The following is a 14,592-nucleotide window of genomic DNA, read 5'->3' as shown; positions in this document are numbered from 1 at the left end:
TGTCAAAGGAAAACACCAGAAGAAGCAGTCTAGATTTTCCTGGGAACCAGCTGCAGCTGAATGAGTCCTAATCCTGCTCCAGCTGGGAAAAGCAGAAGGGTGAAGTCGCTACAGGTCTAATTCATCTGCTGCAGGTCCTTTGTGAACTGACTCCACCCATAAGTAGCCAATTGGTAAACAACTTTACCAGAAGGAGGCTCTTAATTCCTATGCGTAACAATCATTTGTTTCTTTAAAAATGTTTAAATCAGAACATGAAAAGTATTCATTATTCTAATTTTAACACTTCCCAGTTCACTTTTAAAAAATCTTCTTAATTCTACTTTAACCAGCCAACATGGCAGCCAGATTCAGTCCTCTTATATAGCTAAGATCCAAGTCAGTATAGAAAATATACTTTCTCCAATACTGTAAATAGAAAGAAAAAAAATCCTATTATCTATTTGCTTTCATAATATTAAAGATAAGTGTAATATAAAAAAACACTGGCTCATATGTCAGGATGAACTAAATAAAAAACAGGCAGCAAAGACAAGAAGATAATGTATTTTGCATACATTTTCCATTTGGTGTTTTATGAGAAGCCATAATGAAAACCTGTATTATTAAATGTTATTAAATGGCTATTATATATATTACACCTATAAAATTTAACCATCTCAAATTCTTCTGAGCCTTCAATAAGAAAACATGTCAAAGCACTCAGAACAGTACTCAATGCATTGTTAGCCCTTTAACAAATGTTAGCTATTAATAGGTTTCTATAAGCAACTGCTTACATTCCCTTGGCCTACTGATACAGGGCAAAGAAAGGTCAAAATGGTTAGATCCTCTAGGTCCTATTCCTGAAGCACTTTGTAGTATCTGATGTCTTCATTAATTTCTTCCCTTTATTTCATCAATTTATTAGAAATTAGTCCAAAAAAAAGTAGAGTGCTAGTAACTGTTAAGTGTAAGAAAAATGTTTAGGTTGTGTGCATTGGCTAGGTATAGAAGTTTTGATTAGCAATGGCTAAACCAAAGGTTGCTTTAGTAGCTCAAATTTTCTTTCAGGGTGTGTCATGGACTGAAAATTACCAAAACACACAGAGCTCACAAGCTAACTAGAAGACCAAAAATTACCTGTACAGTTGATTGAATTTAAATAAATACTGCATTATAAATATATCTCTGCCTGAATTATTTTTAAATTTCTGGGTTGTTTTTTTTTTTTAAATAAGAACAAGTCTGCTGAGACAAAGTCAATTCCTAACCCCATTTATATTTAATCTACCTCGATAAATTGTTAGTAACAAATTTTTATTTTTTATTTCTAGCCAGCTTTTCCTCACAGTCCAATTAGAGTCACCGAAAATTGATGTAGCATCAATCTTACTATAAAGGCCATTTCCAAATAGCTAAATCAAAGCTTTATTATTCTTAACTCAGTGTTTTCAAATATGAAAACATATTTGCATCCCTACATCAAAAATCTAAGTTCCTGTCAAAGTCCCATTTATTCTACAAATTTAAAATGTCAAATTCCACTAAGAAAAATAATTTGGATTCAGTATACTAAGAGTTTACTGTACTGACGTAACTTAGAAGGTTTTAAATGTATCGCTTGATCTTTCTACTCTAAGTTACCTAAATATGGTAATAACTAAACAATAACATTAGTTGACAATACTTTCTCTTCCCTTTCCAATTGTAATGCTTCCGCAAATTATAACTCTGTTCCACAATACTACTCCACAAAATAACATTTCAATGACGTGGTTAATTATCATTAAGAGTACAGTTTTCTGGACTAGTAAGAAGGAACATAAGCTAGATTTTTCTGTGTGTAAAATGAACCCAGAAATTTGATATCAAGGTGAAAATTATTCCTGAAAAGGTTCCTTCCAAGACTCACTGTCTAAAGATAATTTTTTTTGGTGTTTATTTATTTTTTTAGAGGGGTGGAGGGGCAGAAAAAGAGGGAAAGAGAAAGAATCCTAAGCAGGGGGACTCGGGGACTCGATCTCATGAACCAACAGTGAGATCATGCCCTGAACCAAAATCAAGAATCAGATGTTTAACCAACTGAGCCACCCAGGCGCCCCTAAAGATAATTTTTTAATTAATTTTTTTTTTTAACATTTATTTATTTTTGAGACAGAGAGAGATAGAGCATGAATGGGGGAGGGGCAGAGAGAGAGGGAGACACAGAATCAGAAGCTGGCTCCAGGCTCTGAGCCATCAGCCCAGAGCCTGACGCGGGGCTCGAACTCACGGACCGCGAGATCGTGACCTGAGCTGAAGTCGGACGCTCAACCGACTGAGCCACCCAGGCGCCCCAAGATAATTTTTTAAATAGACCATCACAACCTCAAATAATACAGCCCCACCCAAGAAACATCTCATTATTTCTGAGATTCACAATGCTTAATTGATATGACAAAAAAGAATGTATAAACTAAAAGCTGTATTTCATAAACTAAAAAATAATTCCAAAAATATTTATTTCACATCTCTCTACCTTAATCCTCAACAAGACCTAAATCCTAAATTCATTGTTCACGGTAGGCATCTAAATGTTTGTTATATGAATAAATGAAATAAATGAACAAATTATCTTACAGTAAAATCTTTCAAAAGCAAATAAATTTTCAAAAAGCAAGTTGTTATTTAAGCCAGTGTCACACTATCACTCTCACCTATATGCCACAATTCAAGGGAAAGCAACATTTGGTCCAAAATGAAAGCACTCTACTTACAACCATGCAACAAATCCCAAAGTGCAAATCAGAAAATTTCAGTGATAAATAAAATGAAAATTAATAAGCACAGAAATTATCTTTAAGAGAAATAAAATGTCATGTAAACAAAATTATTTTTTTATAGATCTCAGGCACACAAAACTAGATTTTTCATAATCTTTGGTTTCTGATACATTCTTATCACTGATTCAAAGTCAGTTTTAGAATTCATTCTATGATAGAAAGAGAAAAAAAGGACACAAACCAAGAAGGGGTAGGGGGTAGAAGGACATATGGCCTTTCATAATTAGAGAATGTGCTATGGAATTAACACCAAAAATATTCACAACTGTGTACCTGAGTGCAGTGTCAGGCACTGTATGTAACAACTCCCAAGAGGCAGGAGGTAGCTAAAGCTGTTACAAAGACTGGAGCCAGACTGCCCAAGTTCAAATCCCAGCTTTGCCACTTAATATCTCTGCGACTTAGAGAAATTAGTAAACCTCTTTTATGCCTCAGTTTCTTCACTTGTAACATAACAGTACCTACTTCATGGATATGTATGAGAATTAAATGAGTTAATAGATGTATAGCTTTAAAGTAATGTGTGGCACATAGTAAACACATCAAGTTAAATACACTTACCATAAACTACCACAACCCTAAAGCTAGCTCAGAAATTTCCCTTACAACATAGATTAAACTTTTAGATCATAGTATCCCATGGATTTTCCTATTTATCAGTGTGAAAACACACTTAAGTTCAAGTGTGTTCACAAAAACTCTTAAAAAAAAAAAAGAACTACTTCTACACAGCTGATCCCACAAAAAGCAGCAAACACTACTCAGTTGCTGAAAATCTAACATACAATTCTACGGTTCCTTCCAAAGGCTGGTATCTCCAAGCAATAAAAGTTAAAAATTGATACAGAAAAAAATAAAGAGGAACTTGAGATAATGCCAATTCAGTTCCAGAGTGCCTGGCCCACAATAGGTACTCACTCAATAACCATTTGCTGAATTAATTAAGGCCTAAATGTGAAAGTACTTCTGGCCTATCTTTTCCTTTCTCCATCACTGTCAAATACACTCTGTATAATTTTTTTGAGAATATCTAGGTTCATAACAGCAAACCAATCAATTTTTAAAAGAGAAAGGAAAGTACATAAAATACAATAAAAAGAACAAACATATAATCTGTTCAGAGGAGTAATTCCTCACCATATTATGATTTTGAATGTGAGCTTTTCTTATCTTTGGGGGAAGTCACTCAGGAAATTCACTACTTAAAATAAAACTATTTAAAAATATATAGCAGATCTCATCAACTCTAACTCCATAGATATCATAAAATTAGTTTTTAATTCAGACCCATACACATATATAGAAGTCTATTCAACAAAACTCAAAATACATTCTTAAATGTATACTCCAAATTTAGTTACTTCAGTTAACAACACTATATATTACAGTTATGTAACCTAAAAGATATTTCTAACTAAAGTCAACCAACAAATCTCTATTGGATTAAGCTTTTTTTTTTTTTTTTAAATATAGAGGTCTCAGCCCAACTGCAAAATAAGATGGTTCTCAAGGTCCCCTTTCAAAAGTAAAATCCCAGGGTGACAAAACTTACATTTGTCCCATAGTGCACTATACTGGCTACCTTTTAAAAATACATACACAATTGATACTTTATATATGGCTAATATTTTCAAAAATTAAAATATCTAATTCAAGCAAGGGAAATTATAGTAAAAGCAAGCACCCAGGTGTTCTGGCAAAAAATTTATAATACCTAATTCACTGATATAACACTGCATTCTAAACTATAAATTGTTTCCCGTTTCCATGCAGTTAACCTGTAAATCATTTGGTAACAATTTTTGGAATCAACCATTACATTTCACTTAACTTCAGCCAGATGTGATCAGAAACAGCTCTTACAGTAAGAGTTCTTACAGCACTGGACTACAGAGTAAAACATTTCAGTTATTTGCCCACCTTGAAATTTTAATACCACACTTTTAAATAAAATGCTCAAATGACACACAACCATTCTAACAGAATAATTTCAAGAGTAATAATGGTTAAGATAATGTTTCCATTTCAAAGTTCATAGGGAAAATTGAACCTTAAAATAGATCTCTAAAACTTCATCAAAGAAAAATACTGTTATTTTTCGTTGCTATTTAAACAAAAATCTATAGCTGGGTTACTAACTGCAATAAATTTAGACTGAACCTCAAGTATTTTTAAACACATTCAGTGTTAACTTTACAATCTTCTCATCCTAGCTTCCATGATCTTAGGCAAAATAAAGATTATTTTACTATTGTATACTAAAATGTGCATTAAGTACTACCACTCTCCCCACAACTACAATTCAGAACACTTGAAATAAATTCACAGCTAAGACACTAGGTCAATGTAAAAAACTGCTACTGACAAAATTCTCTTCATCTCCTAATATCTATTGAAAGGCCAAAATTTGCTGTTTCTTAGCATACTTTTTTAACTGCACAAAATAACAGCATAAAACATAGCACATTACCACTGTGTACCAAAACTCCCACAGAACTTTAGGAATATAGGATACTTTTTCCTGACCCATGTAGTTACACCACTCATAAATAACACTTAGGACTTCATCATATGCAAAGAATACATGACAAAAAGTTAGAATACGACAAAAATAAGAATTGATAAATTTGCTTAGCTACAACTACGGATGAGTCAGGAGACTCAGTCTCACTCCTTCCTAATGGTAATGTGCAAGAAAAAAGAAAAAAAGGAAAAAGGTTCTTAGAGTCACCTGCTTGTTTCAAATCCAAGCCTCGAACATTTAGGAGTGCTCATCAACTTCCAGCAGTAAGATATTCTAAGAACTTATAACAGCCTTAAAGTTGAATGCTACTTTTAAACTCTAAATCTGTTCTTTTCGGTACATCAATACACTCTGAATGTCAGGTGTCAAATATTTCAAAGTATCAGGGCAACTGGTATCTACTGAATTCCAACAACTTACCAATAAAAAACCAAAGATGATCATTCCCTAAGTCCCCAAACGCAAAACTTGAACATAACTTCTACATACTTCCTAGAAACATGACTTTGTAGCATGCTATATCTTCAGCTCTATGAACACTGATGCGTATACCACTCTTACCTTATCCTTTTCATGTGGAAGGAGTGACACTGGAGGTAAAGAGGAAAGAGACTCACAACTCTCTTTCCCATCCACACTGGTTGCTTTAGTGTTGAGCCGATAAAGAGGTCCATCTTTAAGGAGTCTGCCGTGGCCAACGGCTCGTTTAATAGCCAATCGTAACTGCTGGTGAAAGCCAGAGGCAGCGCTGCCTCCAAATAATGCAGACACATCCTTCTGACCTTTCAAAAAACGTTCAATGCTTTTCAAAGTTGAGCCACTGGACTCTGCCAAGCCCTCAACTGCCCGCTTGATCAGTTTATTCCAATCTACGTTTTGTTTATTATCCAATTTTCCATGGTTTCGGGGTTTAGGAAGTGCTATTCGCCCAGGATTATCAGGATCTTTATAGGAATTGAGTCCTTTATTTGAGACTTTTAAAATTGTTCCATCTTTAACACTCAACTCCAATTGTTCTAAAACAGTTTTACGATCCAAGCCATGGGATGAAGACACTGCATTGCATATCCTTTCTTCTGAAGGACGCTGTTTTTGCTTCTTCACTTTTTTGATGGCCTCCAAAATCCACTCCGTATACAGCGGGTTAGCGAGTTTTACCATGGTGAAGGATTCTGTATATCCATAGAGTCGTTATCCCTTATCCTGATGCTGAGTAAGTTTTATACCATGGAAAACAACATTCTCGGAAGCTGGGAACCAGTTAACCATAGCATACAAGTTTTCTGGCCTGAGTCCTTCCTCCTTGCACAAAACAGAGTGCCTCCTCACTTTTACTTTAGAAACCAAAACAACCTGTTATTTGAAATGTCTTCAAATTTCCCAATAAATTTCTCAATAGCACCACACATGGGTCTCTTCATGAACTTGTAAGAACTCAAGAACATCTCATTCCCAGCAGAAAAATGTGCACCTTATGCCTGAAAAACAATTAAAACAAGATCAGTTTCCTATCAAGTCCCACTTTGTAAATAAGCTATAAATGAAACATCCTAATCTTTAAAAACAATCAAATAGCAAATGTTTATTGAGCACCTGTAGAGTTTTAACAAGTTTCTATCAACATTCTGAAACAATTATGTATGTAAGTATGTAAAGGATTGGAATAAAAATGAAAAAAAGATGAATAATTAGGATACAACAGATATATAAGATGAGATATACTATGAATGACCTTAGGCTACAACTAACCAGAGGGGTGCTGACTATTCTGTACTCCACAATCTCTGCTCACCAGTCTATGAATTCAAACTCTTCCTTGTCATCTTTCCCCAAGAAACTATTCAGCACTTCAACAAGTATCTGGATTAGTAGAAAGAATCCTGCAATGAAAGTAAGAGTGAATCTTTCATCTTTCAAAATTCCAGACATTCAGACTGCATAAAAACAGTCAATAAAATAAGGAAGAAAACCGTTGAGAAAATTTTAACTATTTTATATAAAAAAAATACTATTTACACAGATCAAGTTCATATTTTAAGTAAACACTGCAAATGGAAACAAAAATATTGAAAATCATCAAGTGTCAGAAGTGCTTAAAGAATTTTAAAATAATCCAATTTCATTCAAATTTCAAGAATAACATGCTGATAGCTTCTCCTAAACCAAACTAAAACACTAATATTCAATATAACGGCAGGAATAACAACTGTCAAAATGTTCATAACCGAGCTACAGATACAGCAACTAGAAATGAGAAAGGCCCAGAATCACAGGGTTCAAATGCACACACATGTCAAATGCACAATATTGCCTGTCGGCAGGTCTAAAGAGAAGATCTCATAGATTCAAGATTTCTGTCCTGAAATGAACGTGAAAGAGTAAAACACAAACACATAAATACATTGCCTCTCCAGGATCAAAGTCAATATTCTTCTTTCAGACAAAAGAATCTGGCAGATACAGATCTTTTTAAAAATCACCAAAATAACGAATTCTGAAACCAATTAACTTCTTTGCTTCCAAAAATAAATGTAACTTACGTGATTTTTAGGACGTCTGCTCTTATTCTGAGAAGCATTTACATTACACCCTAAAAAATTATATGAAAAATGGCTCCCGCAGCAATTATTCTTAAAATTAATATTAAAACCAAAAGCAAAACAGATATTAGAAAAGCTACAGTGCTATAAACTCTGATAGGAACGAAAAAGGCTGAAGTAAACACTCAAACTTGAGCCAAGATTTATTTTTAAATTAGCTGGCTAAAAAGAAGCCCCCTGAGAGAGCTATGCTTCATTCTGGTGAGAGTCTCCAGAGGATAGAAATCATAGTATTATTACTCCAAGAACGTTCATTACGTAGGCATTAACGCTAAACTGAAGGAGAAGCTACAATCTGAGTTTAAGAAGCCGAGAACGTCCTAATTGATTATGCTCGCAGGTGAAAGAATGAATGACAGCTACTCATTGTCTCTCAGGCCAGGGTTTTCGGTCTTCAGACAGTAAAGAGCCTGCAGACTTGAACTTTAACTCTCTGAAAGTACACCAGCGGCTAGAGAAAAACTACTCCTTGCTTCCGACAGTCCTTCCCCGGTCTGGATTCCCCACCCCCAAACACATCTTCGCGCTCTCTTTTTAAAGAGCGAGAAACTTTAAAAACTTCAAACTGCACAACCCTGCAGCTTGCCAACGGGTAGCTTCGCCGTACCCATCAGATGGAAACAGAACCCAAAGACTAAGTTAACAATGAAATCACGTGAAAGAGTTAAGAGCAATGTATCTCCCATTCCCGGTTCCTCCAAATCCTAAGCCCCACAGAGGCCGATTCAAAGGAGGCGTTTGGGGCACGCAGGCTGCCCAAGAAGCCTGACAGGTCCGGCAGCTCCCGTCCAAACCGGCCGAAGGTTGACAGGCAGCCGCCGCTTCCCCTCCCAGCGCAGGGGCTGACAGCCCGACAGACACAACACCACACGTGCTGCCTCCTCCGCACCACAACACCCGCCAGCCTGTCACCCCCACTTGCAGCCTCAGCCCCGCTCGGATCTCCGCGCACCCCGCCGGAGCCGGAGAGCGAGCACCCGGGAGCGCGGGCAGCAGGGGCCGCGCCCGGCCTGGGGCAGCGAGCGGCCGGGCGCAGGTGGGGCCGGGGCGGTGGGCGCGCCCCCGAGGGAGAGCGGGCTCGCCGGCACAGCCCAGCCCGAGGCTCCGCGGCCTGGGCCGCTCTCCGCCCGCCCACCCGCCGGCTCCCCGGGGCTGGGCCCGGCCGGCGGGCGGGCGGCGGGGGCGTTGGGCCCGCGAGCGCCGGGCCGGCGGGCGGCGCGCGGGCCGCAAGGCGGGGGGAGCCGGGCGCCGGCCGGGCGCGAGGGGGCGGCCTCGGCGCCCCAGCCCGAGGCCTGGCGCAGAGCAGCGGGAGGCGGCGCAGGCCGCGGCGGGGCCTGCAGCGGCCCGCCGACCCCGCGAGGCGGCGGAGCCGGCTCCGGAGCGGCTCGGCCTCGGGCTCGACGGGCAGGGGCAGTCGCCGGTGGCTCCTCGGCTACTTACCGGGGGAGAAGAGAGCCGGGATCCCGGAGCCCCGGGCCGGACCGCGGAGATGCCCCAAACTGACACGGCCGCCATCTTGGAGACAGTGAGCTCCGGCCGGGGGGAGGGGAGGCGAGGCGGCGGAACAGCCGCGGGGGGAGGGGAAGCGTCGCGAGGGAACGGCTGCCTGGGGGAGGGAGCGGTAACAGCCTGGGAGGGAGGCGTGGGGGAAGGAGAAGGGGGAGCACGAGAGGGGGGCGGGCGAGGAGCGGGAAGAGCTGCGCCGAGAGCCGGGAAAGGCCGGAGGGCGGGGCGGGACAGGAGGGAAGAGCCGGCCGGGCAGGTCACGTGGGGCCGGTACAAAAGGCCAAAGCCAAAGTGGGAGGAGGACCTGATGGGGCTGGAGGCCAAGAACTGGGGGTTCCTTCTTGTCTTTCTCACGCGGTTAGGTCAGGCAGATAGCGGGAAAAGGAAATGGTGTATCCCCATTACACAGCTGGGGAAACTGAGGGCAGGCGCATGGGTGGGGTGGCTTCAGTATGGCACGGAAATCCGGTAGCCAGACTATCTGAACTCCTGATGATGTCTGTTTACAGTTAGCAGATCCTCCCTCCCCACTTCTGTGCTCACACCCCACTTCCACAGTAACTCTCCCGGAACCCGAGGTCAAGAGCTGGGGGAGCAGGGAGGGGACAAAGAGCGGGGAGGAAGTTGCCTCCCTTTATCATTCCCTTTTGGCTCCCATCGCACCCCACACATGTCACCCTACTGTAGGAAAAAGAGTAGGTGCAATGAGGAGGGAGGAGAGGGTGGAAACTTAGACACCCGTGTGAAGCCCTTTCACCACAATGACTTCATCCTCCCCACATCCGAGAGGCTTGTTGGACCTTACCAAGTCGTTTTTAAAAGAAACAGCAAAGACTCAGGTCCAGTGACTTACACAAGGTCACACAGCTCTTTTGTGGCACACATCTGAGTTTCAAGGCTTGATCTCTTTTGTTCCAGTGCTTGTCTTCTACCCATTCCCTATGCAGAATTTCTCTTTTCCAAATTGAAAGCTGAACCACGAACTGGCACCTTTCATGGCCTGTCTTCTGGTGGTATGTATGTTTCTTTGTCTTATCTCTCATCTAGTAAACTCCTTGAGGCAGAGATTGAGTCATATGTTGTTGTTGTTTTTTTTTTTTTCTGCAGTAAATGACAAAAAGACATACTAAATGCTTAATAATTCTTAGTGGAAGTGTATTCCTGCTACTGGACTTTTAACTGCTGTGTACCCCTCTGTATAAACTGTCCTCCCCATACCTCATGTTATCTCAGCGTTCCCTTGTAAAACCACCCTCTCACTCACTGCCTTAGTTTTAATGTGTATCTCCTTTCTGAACTCTTATAGTATTCACCATTTGCCCTATTCCTTTGGCACTTGATACATTGCTCTTGCGTACATTTAATGACTCTATTCCCAAACATATGCTCTTCTGCGATGCCTCTTTGCATCTCCAGCAGCATAGTCTTGTACAAGCAGTACAGACTAAAAAAAAAAAAAAAAAAAAAAAATTAGAGGCGCCTGGGTGGCTCAGTTAAGCCTCCAACTCTTGATTTTGGCTCCGGTCATGATCTCACGTTCCTGGGATGGGGCTCTGCACTGACACCACGGAAACTGCTTGGGATTCTATTCTCTCTCTCTCTCTCTTCCTCCCTACCCCACACTCACTAGCTGTCTCAAAATAAATACACATTTAAAAAAATGTTGCTAGTGAATGAAAATTTTTTCAGCCACTAAAAAAAGATGGAATTTTTACCCCCAACACAAGCCCTGCCTTGTTTATTCCTGGACCTCTACTTTCCTTTCTCTATAGCTTTTCTCCATTCCAATCCTTAGCCTTATTGTTCTACACTACAGACTGTCTAGATCATTCAGTAATAACATAACATATATCTTCAGATGATAGCCCAGCCAACTCAATATCCAATACCGACACTGATAACTAAGTGTGGTGTGGTGAGATTTACTGAATCACCATTCATCACTTATATCCAAGCCATATCCCCAAATGAGGAGAGAAATTTGGGGACACAAGATAATCTATAGAAAGGATATTTTCCATCTTGGATGAATCAGACAGATGTACTCTCAGGTAAAATGGGAGCCATTATAAAGGAAATACATCCAGGAAAAAAAAAAAAAAAAAAGTAGTGTTGGGTGGAGGGGAAAAATGAGTTCTTCATTTGAAACTTGTATGTGGTCTTCACAAGAAAAACAATACAGAGATGAGTTGTGTTTGCTTTGGACAATTTGAAAGAAAACTAACTCATAGCCAATCCTGTGAAAAGACCAAACTGGAGTTTAGGCACACAGTAGCAAAAATTTAAAACTATTTGCAACAACAAAACACAGTTTAGCATTTCAAAAAGCTTCCATAGAGAATCTTTGCTTTTACATTTGCATAATGTAATGGTGCATTCAGGTCTTCTCAAAATAAAAGTTTTGCAACAAATATTAAAGTCCTCATCTTTTGCATGTTAAACAACAACCCCAGACTTGAAAGGACAGTTTGTCTCTTTTGCTTTTTTTTTTTTTAACATTTACTTATTTTTGAAAGAGAGAGAGACAGAGCACTAGTGGGGAAAGGGCAGAGAGAAGGAGACACAGATTCCAAAGCAGGCTCCAGCCTCTGAACTGTCCTACGGAGCCTGACACGGGGCTCGAACCCATGAACCGTGAGATCATGACCTGAGCTTAAGTCAGATGCTTAACTGACTGTGCCACCCAAGTGCCCCCAGTTTTTCTTGGTTAAACTTTATGCAGAATTCAGCCTTGTGGCATTGGCAGCTGAAAGTTACTTACCTCTTCCACATTTTGCTCTAGGAGTTCTGACTTTTCAGTTGTATTTGTTAACTACATTTTACGCAGAGTTAAGCCAGACCTAAAATTGGAGAGCTGTTCTATCCTTGTTTCAACAGGAAAAGCTTTAGTCCATTTATATTTAATATAATTACTGCTGTATTTGGATTTATACATGCCATCTTACTAGGTATTTCCTTTTGCCCACTTATTTACATTCCTTATTCTGTTCTTTCTTGCCTTCTTTTGAATTAAAATATTTTCAATATGCCATTAATCTCCTCTATTAACTTCTTAATTACACATTCTCCTATTTTTTTTAAATAACTATTTTTTTTAATGTTTATTTATTTTGGCAGGGGAGGGCAGGGGCAGGGAGAGAGGGAGACAGAGGATCCAGGGCAGGCTCTGCACTGACAGCAGAGAGCCTGATGCAGGGCTCGAACTCACAAACTGTTACATCATGACCTGAGCTGAAGTAGGACATTTAACAGACTGAGTCACCCAGATGTCCCTTAATTACACATTCTCTTAGAAGTCTTACATTACAACATGCCTGTTTTACTTATTACACTATATTATAAATGACTACTTTTACCGCTTCCCCAAGAATGCTAAAACCTTAGAATACTGTGCTCCCACTTACCCCTTCCTCTTTTTTGTTTATTGTTGTTATGGATTTTAATTGCACATATATTTTAAGCCATGCAAGATTTTATAGTCAGTGTTCTGTACAGTCAGTACTCATTATGCTTACCTACACATTTACCCATTATTTACACCTTGTTCCAATATGCATTTATGTGCTTCTGAATGGAATTTTTGCCTTGTGTTTGAATAATTCTTGTGTTCAGAGCAGGTCTGCTGGTGACAAGTTCTCTCCATTTTTGTTTGCCTACAAACTTCATTTTATCCTTAATATATTTACTGAGTATAGTAATTCTAGTTTAGCATTCTGATTTAGCAAGTTTTTCCCCCCAGCACTTTGAAGATGTCCTCTGGTTTTCATCATTCCTTTGTCACTCCTTTGAAAAATAACATCTTTTGGGGTGCCTGAGTGGCTCCTTGGTTAAGCATCAGACTTTGGTTCAGGTCATGATCTCACAGTCACAACACTGAGCCCTGCATTGGGTGAGCTCCAGCCCCACTTCAGGTAAACCCCACTTCTCTCTCTCTGTCTCTCCCTCCCTCTGTCTCCCTCTCTGTCCCCTGTGGGATTCTCTCTCTCTCTGCCCCTCCCTCACTTGCACCCTCTTTTTCTCTCAAAAAGAAAGAAAGAAAGAAAGAAAGAAAGAAAGAAAGAAAGAAAGAAATGTCTTTTTTCCTCTAGCTCCTTTTAGTATTTTTTTTTCTTCAGTTTTCAACAGTTTTCCTGTGATATGTCTAGATGTGGTTTTCTTTGTATGTATCTCACTTGGGTTCTTGAGTGGGATGAGTACCTCTCATGGCATTCCTTGAATCTATGGCATAATATCTTTTACCTGTTTTGGAAAATTCTTGGTCACTATCTTCCTATCTCTCTTTTCCTTTTAGGATTTCAGTTATACATATGTCAGAATTTTTCACTCTTTACCATCTGTATTGCCTCTCATCTTTTTTGCCTCTTTTTGCATGAGTCTGTATATGATGTACCTATCTATCTAAATTTTCTCTTCAATCTGTTGAGTTCTTAATATTGGTCATTGTATTTTTAAGTTCTAGAATTTTCATATTTTTTTAAATAAAATCAATGCATTTGGAGAAATTCTCCATTTTTTTATTTATGTTCTCCACTTTTGCCTATACTTTCTTGATATATCAATCCTAGCAATTTTCAACCTCATTCTGATCATTACAATAGCTAGATCTTCTGTGGGTCTATTTCTATTGTATATACTTTCCGTTTGTTTTTGGTCATTTTGTTTTTACTGGCTCTTGGCCTGCCTGGTACTTTTTAATAGAATGCCACACATTAAGTATGAAAAATCACAGAAGCTCTGGATAGTATTATCTTTATTTAGAGAGGGTTCACTCTGTCCCTTACAAAGTAGTTGGAGTGAGACCTGAACACCTTAATCAGAAACTGAACTAACTTGAGGTTGGGTTTTGGCAAGGCTTAGTCCACCTCTGTTTCGCTGCTTTTCCTGTAGCACAACTCTGCAGGTGTTCAACTGAGAGTCCTGTGTGTTCCCTGGGGTCCTTGGCCCCAGTGAACACTCAAGTCTAATCCTTGTTTTCTCAGAACAAAAAACTCCACTCTGCTTTTCAGAGGTTTTCTGCCTGGTAGCTTAGCTTTCTTTCTCATGCATCTTCAGAATTTGGCAAGTCCCCTGTGGGAAACTAGCAGAGTATTAGGCTCGTTCACTCTCTTTTCTCCCTGGGAATCTGGCCCTTCTGGTCTTTAAGTTTTGTATCTCCATC

The 14,592-nt window shown here is 39.7% G+C and overlaps 1 protein-coding gene across 4 annotated transcripts in view; it reads right to left on the bottom strand.

Moving 5' to 3' along the window:
* Positions 1-9,455, bottom strand: part of KAT6A (lysine acetyltransferase 6A) — a 113,556-nt gene extending 104,101 nt beyond the window's left edge. For 2 of the 4 annotated variants that reach the window (XM_042934746.1, XM_042934749.1), the window contains exons 1-2: positions 9,369-9,455; positions 5,890-6,806 (exon numbers count right to left, since the gene is read on the bottom strand). In XM_042934746.1, coding sequence (XP_042790680.1) covers positions 5,890-6,489 — 600 coding nt within the window. In that variant the 5' untranslated portion in view covers positions 6,490-6,806; positions 9,369-9,455. Of the gene's footprint in view, positions 1-5,889; positions 6,807-7,077; positions 8,863-9,368 lie in introns of those variants that run through there. The other 2 variants (XM_042934748.1, XM_042934747.1) reach the window with 2 other exon arrangements.
* Between the last annotated feature and the right edge of the window lie 5,137 nt (positions 9,456-14,592).

Source organism: Panthera leo, chromosome B1, assembly GCF_018350215.1.
Source record: "Panthera leo isolate Ple1 chromosome B1, P.leo_Ple1_pat1.1, whole genome shotgun sequence".
NCBI lineage: Eukaryota > Metazoa > Chordata > Mammalia > Carnivora > Felidae > Panthera > Panthera leo.
The sequence above is the reverse complement of the archived record's forward strand: the minus strand, read 5'-3'. Positions and strand labels throughout refer to the sequence as shown.